Source organism: Anabrus simplex, chromosome 5 (genome assembly GCF_040414725.1).
Source record: "Anabrus simplex isolate iqAnaSimp1 chromosome 5, ASM4041472v1, whole genome shotgun sequence".
NCBI classification, from domain to species: Eukaryota; Metazoa; Arthropoda; class Insecta; order Orthoptera; family Tettigoniidae; genus Anabrus; species Anabrus simplex.
The window spans coordinates 73131120-73143901 of NC_090269.1; the positions used below are offsets into that span (position 1 = coordinate 73131120).

General features: G+C 40.3%; 1 protein-coding gene across 1 annotated transcript; it reads left to right on the top strand.

Annotated features, from left to right (window-relative positions):
* Nucleotides 1-5483: 5483 nt before the first annotated feature.
* Nucleotides 5484-12036, top strand: LOC137500964 (glycine-rich protein 1-like). The gene is made up of 3 exons (XM_068227728.1): nt 5484-5538; nt 8972-9169; nt 11919-12036. The coding sequence occupies exons 1-2, from the start codon at nt 5497-5499 to the stop codon at nt 9161-9163; spliced, it is 234 nt and encodes a 77-aa protein (XP_068083829.1). The 5' UTR covers nt 5484-5496; the 3' UTR covers nt 9164-9169; nt 11919-12036.
* Nucleotides 12037-12782: the final 746 nt, after the last annotated feature.

Consider the following 12782-nt stretch of genomic DNA (forward strand, 5'->3'; position numbering starts at 1 on the left):
TGTAAAGTATGTAATGGCCGTAGTAATGGCCGCTAGCTGCTAGTCGCGCGCAAACTTTCTCTCGCAAAAATTGTAAATTGCAGGTGATATAGTGCTTGTAGTGATAAAGAATTACATTCGTGCTGAAGTTCAACGTGCTTGAAGTGATAAAGACGTTATTACATTCGTGCTGAAGTTCAACGTGTGCAGCTAACTACAGTAAACTATCAGTGTTATACTACTAAGTTGTCATAATGGCTCCTAAGAAGCTTCCCCAAACCAGCCCGCCGCATGGCGCCAGCATACAAGAACTCGTTAAGCAGGCCGTAGCCGTAGCCGAACAGTTACAGCCCCTAATGTTGCAGCTCCAGGAACTAAGAGCGGAATACAAGGAAAGTGTCAAACTATTACAAGATCAGCTTCAGGCTAAGGACAAGGAACTTGTAAAAATTAAAAGCGACTTTAAAAACAAGCAAGATGAACTGGAGCAATACCAGCGCCGGCAAAGTATTCGTATTTTCGGCATTCCGGAAAAGGAAGGAGAAGATCCCGATGTCATCGCAATAAGCATCGCAAGAGATCTTGGTGTCGACCTTGACCTTCGGGACATTGACAGGAGCCATCGCATTGGAAGACGACTGGGTGCGAAGCCACGACCTCTGATAGTGAAATTCGTTTCCTACCGTAAGCGGAGTGAAATCTTCCACAAGAAAAGAGGCCTTAAGGGAACGGCGGTCACAATAAGAGAGGATCTGACTGCAACAAGACTCGCAGTCCTCAAGGAGGCAATTTCGAGGTTCGGTGTACGCCAGGTATGGAGCATTGATGGAGTAATCAATATAAAAATAGGATCAAATAAGTTTAAAGTGTGCACTATGGAACAGTTAAATGAACTAAAGTGATATGCGGGAGAAATGATCACAACATTTTGTTACTTTCTATTGTAGTTTAATTTTAGAGTTAACCTTGTAGTATACCGTAATTTTTAACTTTAACTCTCTATTAGAACGTAATTAGTAATATAGCTTACTTTTGCTTGCCGTAGTGGTAGATTGGTGTCAGTAGCGGTAGACTGGGTTCAGTGCCTTATTTTTGTCGTGTTTATTTCCACTTACATTATTGACACATTGCCATTATCGTATTGATCGCTGTAAATTGTTATTTCCATTTCATTCCCATTATTGTCATATTCATCTCCAACATAACGGAGAACAACGTAATTTACAGTCCTCCTGATAACGAACTTGAGACAAACGAACAGGCTCCCCTCTTCCTTGCAAACATTCTTCAAAACCTTTCACTTACTCCACCCTCCCCCAATGTCGCTGGAACCAGCTGTGCAGGCAACATACACCTATTGTCATCTGAGCTTTCTTGCCATTCCCAGTCGACAAGGGACATCATTAACCACCAGCTTTCTCCGTACAGTAATGCTTTAAAAATTTGCCATATAAACGCTCAAAGCCTCCTTGCGGAGGAGCGAATGGACGAAATAAAAGCCCTATTTATGCCTCCCAGTTTCCACGCAATATTAATCTCTGAATCTTGGTTAAAACCACATCACGCAATAGAAAGACTGCAGCTGGCGGGTTATACATTTCTTAGATCCGACAGATTAAATAAGCCCTCCGGGGGTACCGCTGCGTATGTTATGACCAGCTTACGCCCTAAAATAATCTGTAGGTCTCCAGGTCCGTACGAGCGAAAACCTGAGTTCATGTTCCTGGAAATAACTGTGAGTGAAGTTAAATGTCTTCTGGGTGTAGTATATAAGCCACCGAAAGCGGGTTTTTTAAGCGATCTAGAGACTCAAATACAAGATTTAGTCACTGATTACTCAAATATAATTATAATGGGCGACTTTAACATAAACCTTCTTGAACCTAACTCTCCTCAGACAACCCAACTTTTAACATCATTTAAAGCTTGCAATTTAACGTTTCTCCCTCTCAACGCTACACATCACACAGACACATCACACACCTTAATTGATCTCATTGCCACTAACCAACCTGAATTAGTTCTTCATCACGGTCAAATTAGTGTCCCGAGTATATCGCGACATGATGCTATATTTATGGCCTATTCTATTAAAAGTCCCAAGTTCAAATCGAAAATAATTTCATATAGAGATCTACGAAGAATTGATAAGATTAAACTTTTACAAGACGCAGTTGCAGTGCCATGGCATGACATATTTAAACTTAAAGACATAAATGACAAAGTAACTCTCTTCAATCAACATATGACTGAACTGTATGATAGACACGCCCCTGAAAAGAAGGCTCGAGTTACGCGGAAGCCAGCTCCCTGGCTCTCAGATGAGATTAGAGCACTAATGGCTGAACGCGATGCTACTTATAGACGAGTTAAGAAACATTGCACTCCTGACAATCTACTGAACTATAAGAGGCTGAGAAACGCTACGACCCAACAGATTAGAAATGCGAAACTACGACACGCCCACAGTTTAATTCAACCAAATGTTTCAACAGCTGTGTTGTGGAAATCCATAAAGAGCTTTGGAATTACCAAAGGACGAGACGATGACGAAATAAATATACCCTTGGAAAAACTGAACGATCATTTTTCATCTAACTGCACATTAAATGCAGCGCTGAAACAGGAAGTTCTAGACGGGAATTACGCAAAGACGCGAACAGATAGAGAAAACTTCTACTTCCGTCCAGCAACCCACTCACAAGTCAGGTTTGCTATAAATCGGATAACATCAACGGCAAAAGGAAATGACAGGATAGGAATAGAGATGATAAAAATTATTCTGGATGTGATATTACCTGCACTAATTAACATATTTAACTCTTCCCTTGTAGACAGCACATTTCCCGAAATATGGAAAGCGGGCATTATACGTCCTCTAAAAAAAGTAGCTTCCCCTTCTGAACCATCTGACTACAGAGCCATCTGCATACTTTCTGCTTTATCCAAAGCGCTAGAGTTCATCGCTCATAGACAAATAACAGACTACATGACGACTTACAACTTATTTGACCCACTACAATCTGGTTTTCGTCAAGCACACAGTACTACAACGGCACTACTGAAGGTCACAGAAGACATCCGAGAAGCTATGGACAACAAGGAAGTGACAGTTTTAATACTCTTAGATTTGAGCAAAGCTTTTGACTCTGTTGACATTGACATCTTGCTCTCGAAATTGTATTCCCTCCATTTCTCGGACAGCGCTCTCCTTTGGTTGCATTCCTACCTGCATGGCCGTCGGCAGTGTGTTACAGATAGAATAAACAAATCAACTTGGCGGTCTGTGCAGTGTGGTGTGCCCCAAGGGTCAGTGTTAGGACCCCTTCTTTTTTCCATTTACATTAATGATGTCTCCCAAAACCTAACGCATTGCAAATACCATATTTATGCTGATGATGTACAAATGTACCTCCATACATCTCCAAATCTAATACTTTCCGCCATAGACAAAATCAATCAGGATCTAACATCATTTTCTTCTTGGTCTTTGAGATGTGGGCTTAGGTTAAACCCAGCTAAAACGCAAGCCATCATCCTTGGATACCCAAAACTACTCACGAAGGTCAATCGACCAGAGATTCCATCTATAAGGTTGTGTAATACTAACATACCATTCACGTCATCAGTAAAAGTCCTAGGCATTACTTTCGATGATGACATGTCATGGAAAACGCATATCACGAACATCACCCAGAAAATATTCTCTGCATTGCACATGCTGCGCGGGTATAAATACTTATTTCCTGAAAAACTAAAAAAAATGTTGGTAGAAAGTCTGGTTTTCCCTCATTTCGACTATTGTGACGCGATTTATAGAGACGCTCGAGGCAAGTTATTGAGCAGATTACAACGTGGTCAAAATGCTTGTGTGAGATACGTCTGTAACCTACGGTACTATGACCACGTAACTCCTTCATATAGCCATCTATCTTGGCCCCGACTAGAGATCCGTCGCACTGTGCATTCCCTATGCCATCTCCATAAAATCCTTCATTCTTCACAACCATTTTACCTTACTTCATATTTCAAATACTTATCCTCTTATCACAGTCTTAACACCAGATCCACTAATAATTCCATCCTTGCTTTACCTACCCACAGAACTGCCATCTATGATAAATCATTCACAGTAATTGCCTGCCGTGAGTGGAACCTCCTTCCCGAAAATATCAGGGGGTTAAGCGCTATTCACACTTTCAAGGAAGCACTTTGGAGACATTTTATGCACCAGTAAGGATCATCTGTAAACTTGATGCTGCTACTTACAACCATTCTATTGTTATGGATGTCCTGGTAGAGAGTCTAAAATTTTTATCTGATTTGTCTTTAAAATCAAATGTTATGTACTGCCCTTTTTTTTTTTCTTGTAGGATATTAGTTTTAAGAATTTATCCCTTTTTATGTCTGATTTATTTAATCTTAATTTAATCTTAACTTAATCTTAATTTATTAATTTAATCTTAATTCATTTCATCTTAATGTAATCTCACCATTCTTGTATTATTATTAATTTAATTTGTATTAGACGTAGTTATTGTAATACAATGCAACATATGTATATTTCAGTTCCTGGTTAGATGGAAGAGAAGGCCTGAAGGCCTTAATCTTGCCAGGTAAAATAAAACATTACTAAACTAAACTAAACTAAACTAATAGAGAATTTCCACGTGAGGGGAAGCTCATGAACTTAAAAGACACCTCCACAAACATTCTAAGGAAAAGCAAATGCAAGAAGAAAAAAAATGTGCAAGTGTACGCTTTCACAAAGAATCGACCAGAACTATACCTGCGGAAAAACTGTACAAGTGTCAAGAATGTAATAACACGTTATCGCGAACTGTTGATCTCGAAAGACACAATTGCATCCACTCAGAGATGAGACTACACAGGTGTACAAAATGCAGTAACACGTTCTCACGAAACAAACTAGGAATTAACCTATATAATAATGCTCCTCAGGACCTGCTCTCCTGATGAGTTAAACCGTGCATTGTCCCTGCATTGCAGGAGGCCATAGGCCTTAGGATATTTACAAGGCTATTATTTATTTATTTATTTATTTATTTATTTATTTATTTATTTATTTATTTATTTATTTATTTATTTATTTATTTTACTTCTTCAAAACATGAGCTGTGTGTGCTGCCAACAGTTAGTTGATCAAACTATCTCCGTGACTAAAATCATTATCGTTACGAAATACGTACATTGTACAAGTAACACCGCTTTTTGTTGACAGCAAATATTGACTTTCGTAACCAATCGTAACTGAGCAAATTACTGTGTGGAAGTACCATTACTCTCATTTGACTATACTTTATTCGCTTCTTTCCCGATTGCATAATTTAATAAAAAGTGTACAGGATGTCCATATTGACACAGGGTAAAATATTTGGTTCACTCTAGTGTGAACTAGGCAGGTAAAAACAGTGCAAAAATGTATTGAAGTTCCATTATAAATAGGTAGGAATAGTCACTGCTCTTCACCAGTCGTCCACCAACGAAGAGTTCACCATGAAGGCATTTGTGTGCTTCTCCGCAGCTCTCTTGCTTTTGGTAAGGAATATTCTAATTAACACACACACACACATATATATATGCCAACATAATATACTCTGGAAGTTTTCTGGGTTGAGTGGTTTAATAGGAACCCCCTCGGCTTACCATAAATGCCGTGGCTTTGCTTCCCTATCAGGAAGTTAACAAATTTAGAAACGAGATTTCCACTTCTGCGTAAGCTCGTAGCCCTGATGTTAGCCTATAAAAATATGAGTACTAGGTTAATTCCTTCTATTTATTTTTATAAGTTGCTTTACGTCGCACCGACACAGATAGACCTTATGGTGACGATGAACCACGAAAGGGCTAGACATGGGAAGGAAGTGGCCTTTGCCTTCATTAAGGTACAGCCCCAGCATTTTCGTGGTGTGAAAATTGGAAACCACTGAAAACCATCTTCAGGACTGCCGACAGTGGTGTTCGAACCCACTGTCTCCCGAATACTGGATACCAGCCGCACTTAAGAGACTGCAGCTACCAAGATCTGTGGGTTAATTCCTAGGGGCAAAGACGTTTAATGCCACTTACGGGCGGTGGAACCTGTTACCTAGGCCTACCGCAAATTCGAGCGCTTTTATGTTATGTACGGAGATTGTTTTCTCTTAAATATTTTAATATCAGATACAACTTACAGGCACTGCCATGGAAGCAGTTTAGGTAATGATTCCTTACCCATCCCACGAAAGTTGTGGTGGTGGTGGTGATTATTGTTTTAAGAGGAAGTACAACTAGGCTACCATCTTCTATTAACACTAATCAGAACTAAAAGAATGGAAGGGTTCCGACACTTCGAAAATGAAGGTATCGGCCAAAGGAAGACAAGAACAACGAACGGCGTGAAATCAAATTCGATCGGGTAGTCGTAGTCGCTAAGCCACGTTACAAAGTTAAGAGCTCCTGGGAGCCCGTTTAGTCACCTCTTACGACAGGCAGAACATGCCGTGGGTGTTATTCAACCGCCCCCACCCATAGGGGGACATCCCGCGAAAAGCAGGTTTGAGATCCAATATAGCGTGGATCACACTACATCACAGAACATTGGGCGAATTGCCACACCAGAACATTCTATATTTGAGAAAGGATAAGACTGGAATTAGTGAACAATAATGTGCCTAACTAACACGCTTAATTCAGGTGTGGCGAGAGACGAAACCATTGGTGTACACTGGATAGGCCATTGGTCCGGACGGAGCTGGACAGAGCACAGTGGGAATACCTTCACATGTAGTGCGAATTCTCCTTTTAGATATCTGAATATTTTGGAATCAGTACACTAAGAGGCAAGGTATTTTAATACCATCTGGTTAATTCCGCTGACTCGGGAACTGGTTACTTTTGTTCGTCCCAAGACAAAAAGGGTTGACGTCTGGAAGGGCATCCGCCCGTTACACAAAGCCTGGTTCACATCTACGACACAGTTCTCACCCACGACCCGAGTGGGGTGCAGCAAAACTCGCGGTAGAAGAGGAACAAGAAGAACACGTATAGGGAGTTATAACTAAGCTACAGTATGTAGTATGATCAAATAAAATCCTTTATTCCTTTTTCACAAGCCCTGCAGTCGACCCTCAGAAGAAATGGCTTCCAGTTCCTTTCTGATAATTGTAACTGGTGTCGCTGACGTCACCGTCATTGTTGGAAAAAGTAATGAATCGGCTTTATTACCCGCCAGCAGAACCATGGCGCAGTTTAAGGAATTTGAAGTGGAACTTAACATCGAAAAGAGCAGGGGAATTAGTATCAAACAAGGCCGTCTGATTTACAGTTTGTAGTTTCCCCTGGGAATGAAATAATCTGTCTTATAAGAGGAGAAACAGTTTATTACCTAGGCGTAAACTTTCCGAATGAAAAGTCTTTAATTCTCCTATCACATTAAAGATTCTAAAAACAAATCTCGAACTGCTCATTTCATCACCCCTACGTCTGGTTCAGTGGCTAAATGGTTAGCGTTCTAGCCTTTGGTCCGGGAGGTCCTGGATTCGAATCCCAGCCAGATCGGGGATTCTAACCTTAATGCGATGGGTATGTGTATGTCGTTTCCATCATTTAGAATTCATCATATGTAGGGTCCCATTCTCATAAAAGCGCAAGTCGCCTATACGGTGTCAACTCGAAAGACCTGAATCAGGCCTCTTCGGAGGCCACACATCATTTATTATCCCCCCTTCTTCAAGCTGATCCGAAATTTGTCGTCATTAACACCGCATTACGCCCGAGGCGTAACACCACCATCACCACCAAATAACATTCCATGTGAGTTTATTAGTGATGATGATATGATGGCCAGAGATGCTCTTAAGGATTTGTTACAGCTACCTGCAAACATGGCAAATGACGCAATATATACAGATACGAAGTTCATGGGCTTTGGTTTATCTACATTTTTAAGAAGCAAGCATATGGACACAAAAAATTATCATTTGTTTCACCAATAGGTACATAGGTACATGGATAACGAACACTTGTATGGTACTCTGACTTGATGGGAGGCTGAAAATGATCTAGGAAGAAATTAAAAATGCTATTATTATTAATTTATTATTATTAATAATAATAATTTATATCCCATTAACTCTTGTTACGGTTTTCGTAGCCCAGGAAGAGCCCGAATTTTGTCTCGCAGGAGTTGTTTTACGTGCCAGTAAATCTACCGAGCACCAATTTGGGCTCAGAAGGTCAACACTCTACCGCCTGATTTACTCAGATCGACTTAGGTAACAAAAGTCACATTAAATTAATAGACGTCACCATCGAAGAATAGTGTATACATGATAATCTAAGTATTCCCTTCTAGTGAATGTAAAGGGAAGGAGAGGATTGGATTTAAGGAGCATGATGGCTGCGCGGTTCTGGTTACGTAGATCTGAGCTTGCACTTGAGAGATGGGAAGTTCAGAACCCACTGTCAGCTGTTCTGAAGATGATTTTTCCACTTTCACATAAGGCAAATGCTTATGTTCCTTAATCTGAGGGTCTTTTGTGTTGAACTTTACTTACTTTTACGTTCCGAGTGATGAAATGTTATCTGTGTAAAATATCAACTGTCTAAACAGACAAACAAACAAACAAACAAACAAACAAACAAACAAACAAACAAACAAACAAACCATAGTGAATCAGCCCGATGTGCCTTGACCTGCAAAGCGACCGCTCCTCAGCTCAAATGGCCTGCAGATTTAAGGTCACACGTGGTCGGCACAATGAGGATTCGTTATTCTTGGCTTTCTAGACCGGGGTCACTATTTTACCGTCAACAGTTCCTGATTTATGATCACGTAGGCTTTGTGGACCTCTAACCAGTCCTCAGACCAAGGTGAAAATCCCTGATCTGGGCGAAAGTCGTACCTGAGGCCTCCGAGGGAAAGGCAGGCACGCTGTTGAAGACCACCCTTGTAAAATAGTCTCTTCTTACGTTTCCTCATGCGTTTCAGGTTGTGACCTTCTGCAATTGTAATGAGGAGGAAGCAACTGGCAATGGGGAGGCTGGTACTGAGTTTGGGGTCAATGGTGATGCCGAGGCAGGTGGTGCTGGTGGAGCGGATGAAGCTGATGCAGGAGCAGGAGCAGGAGCTGGAATGAACGCAGAAATGGATGTCACTGGAGCTGCAGGAGCTGGACGCTAAGATCAGGTATAATCCGTCCCTTACTGGAGTAAAGGATTGGTCCGCTATAGATTTACTTAATTTGGGCTGGAGTAAATCGTGAATTTGAAATCTCATGTCAGATTTCAGATCGCCTCAACTCTCTCCATGCTTCAGCCTATACAATAATGCAACTGAATACTCATTCATTCATTTCGTTTCGTCCAACTAAAAACCATGTCGTTTAAACTATCTCCTTCCCCGGGCTTCAACATTTAACCAGTACTCCCGCATTCGTTGTCGGTATTGTTCCTTTCTTTCTTTCTTTCTTTCTTTCTTTCTTTCTTTCTTTCTTCGGTCCACGCCTTCCCCGTTTTCAGCTTTGGCTTTTCTTGGAAATTCTTGTGGTTTTGATTTTTTTCCTTAAGTGGGTTGCGCTACTGGATAGCATTATGTGTGATGCCCACCTCTTGTAAATCTCTTCTATCTCACTGAACCAGGTCCCTTCTGCCTTCTTATCTTGGAAGTAGGAAAAGGTCCGCCTGGTTGACCTTGGATTTGACCAAACAAATCAGTACTTCTCTACCGCATTGTATTGGTTATCTTTCTATATTCACCTTTGTCTCTGATGGGGACTTGATTAATTATTCAGTAATGGCCAGTTTAGCTGATTGAGGGACTTGGAAGCCAAGTGGTTCACAAATCTTCATAATCCATCAATTTAAATTCATACACATTCTCGAATAGAGCATTTCTGAAGTTTGAGATTAGCTCCTTTCTAGCCATTGATCCTCGCTTTTAAACTAAGTTAATTACTTTTTAAAAGAATGAGTTGGTGTCATGAAATTTCAGAGCTCTGCAAATTGACGTGACTCTCCACAGATGTATTGTAAAGAGTCAAAAGCAAATGGTATTCAATTGTCACGTTAAACACTTGGAACATTTTAATGCTGCACCTTAGGCAAGATTGGAAACAAGAGGTCAAAAAAAACCGACCGCGACACTAAGACCAGGCAACAACAATCAATGACTAAAATGACTAAAATAATTATTCATTGCATTAGATATGAGGTCTCTGATATGTTTGAAGGTGACTGCTTTGTGGAACAAGATTTAAAAACAAGAGTATTTTGGAATATAAGGCGTCACATTAGTCATTTCATCACAAAATACTTGACTTGTAATAATGTTATAGCTACAAAAACGGACCTCCTATTAATGATTTTGTTATAGGTTCCATGGACTTGATCTGTTTTTAAAAAAAATACTTCCTTTTTCTTGGAATATACATACGCTGGGAATGAACTTCGATTTCGATGACTTTTCTTAAATATATTAAGCAAATATAGTTACAACAGTTGCACACAATTTGTGAAAATCTTTACAAATTTTTCTTTCTTCACAATTGGTTCAGATATAAGCCATCTTACTGATATTCCTCTTCTTCTCCACTGGCATACGGGCTCCCTGTGTCCTCCTCCAAATCCATTTCTTATGGATCCAAGACGACAGAATCGCTCCTTCTCCTACGGAGCCTACTTCTCCTGCTATTCTCAGAAGGCTTCTTCCCACATAGTCATTTTCTCTCCCCGTGACGTGGCAAAATCATCTTATATTTGACGCTGGTCACCTGTACTCAGACCAGAATAGTTTCATTTCTGATCATATTCTTCCTTCACAAACTGCATGCCCGTAGCAGCATTCTCATTCCTGCCATCTCCAACTTTCTCTTAGAGGCTTTTCTCTTTGGCTCTGTTTCCAAACCATGCGTTAGGCAGTATGAACCATTCTCTATAAATACAACCCTTGAGTTTTGATGGTATCCTCTTGTCGAACATAATTCCCGTAGTTGCTCTCCATTCATATCAGGTAAAATGGAATCTTATCTCAATTTCTGTTAAACTATCATACTGCATCATTTAGCCAAGATATCAGAAGATTTCTGTTAATGGCACAGGTTTCCCAGTCCAATTATTCCACGTCTGCCAACCAGCTGTCTTACTGATCATTTTATACCAGGCGGTTCGCGAGCGCCGTACTTTATACTTATAACTGTCCCGCATGCACAAAATGTTGAATGGGATGTCTACTAACTGATTTTCACAGGGGCACTACTGCCAGCAGGCAGGTTACGTCAGAATATGAAGAGATAACAACCGAACGGTCGCTCGCAGTATGTTCCTCAGCACCACCCATCTAATGCAACTCATTGGATGCGACCGCATAGTACTAGGCTGGTGTATGCACTAGTGTACAGCAGCGCTACATTTGCTGTCTGTATATCGGCAATGACTAGTGTGTTCAGTAACGACGAATACACAGACTTCATTTTAATCTGTGGAGAATCTGGTGAGAATGCAGCCGAAGCTCCAAACAGAAGACTACCTTCTTCACACGTATATCGCCGAACAGTACTAGTTTCTGTTTCATACAAACTACTCTTTTATAGAGTGGAATGTCTACACGTGTACAAATTAATAATTTATTAAATTTTATTTTCTGCACCTTTGGCGTATTTACAAATGCACCCTGTTATGGAGCGTGTGCAGTAAAATGACTGCTATTTGTTTCACAACCTCCACAATACAGCACGTTGTAGCGCTCCTTCGAAAATAAATGATTAGGCATCCCATGCATCACTAGTGTATGCAGGACCATTGTACGTAGAAAGTACGGCGTTCGCGAGCCGCCTGGTATAATTTGTTCATAGAAAACTCCACGTTCTTACATATTTGACAGAGTTGTACAAAATAAATGGTAATTTTATTTTCTGATGATCTTTCTCTCTGGGTTACAGGTTCTCCAGATGTAAATCAACAGAAATACTTTCGGCGACTTCTCTAACTGTTGATTTCTCGACGTCTGTATGCGGCTCTATTTTAATGAATAAAAATTAACAATATTTTGAGAAAGAATTTATTTATTTTTCATTTTGATTATAACATTGGTAACCTCAATAATGATCTGGACATTTGTGTGGCATTAGGTGAAAGGTTGCAGCCGTTCTGAATTTGTACCCTTTAATGGCATCAAAACTGATATTCATTTGGACACACTGTAGGGATAAGTAATTAATATTGTGGGATAGATATTGACTGCAAGATCAGAGAAATTGAACAAGCAATTAGCTGTGAAGGGCCAAGAGTTCTCACCACTCCTTCAAAGACATGCTAACATCTGACAAACCAGTGACGGGTAGTACTGATTTATACTAATGTCTTCTTGATACTCCTGAACTTTTCCCAATTACTTGAAGTAGCACTATTTGTGGTTTAGGGCAACTTTTAAGGTCACATGACTTTCATGACGTCAAGCCAATGCAGTGAGATGTATTCACTATTGCGTATTTCTGTGGTGGTTTGTAGTGTGATCAGTTGTATGTAATTGAAGATGTGTAATTAAGACGAACACAAGCCCCCGGCCGTTTATCAAGAGGAATTAATCAAAAGAGACTAAAATATCTGGCTAGACAAGGAGTCGAACTCGGTACCCTTTGAAATGAAGACCGCTACGCTGGCCATTAAGCCAAAGAGCCGTAAATTAACAAATATTCCCTAAATATGAGAAGTGATTAACAGGAAAAGTTGAAGTGTCGTAGCAGAGAAATTTGCTGAAATGGAGCTTGTCCGAGATCAGTGACATATGCGTTAACCACACAAAG

Excerpts from the sequence above, each read along its gene's own strand:
- LOC137500964 (XM_068227728.1), top strand. The coding sequence starts at position 5,497 with ATGAAGGCATTTGTGTGCTTCTCCGCAGCTCTCTTGCTTTTG. Across the intron at positions 5,539-8,971 it reads CCGCAGCTCTCTTGCTTTTG|GTTGTGACCTTCTGCAATTG; the intron begins GTAAGGAATATT and ends CATGCGTTTCAG.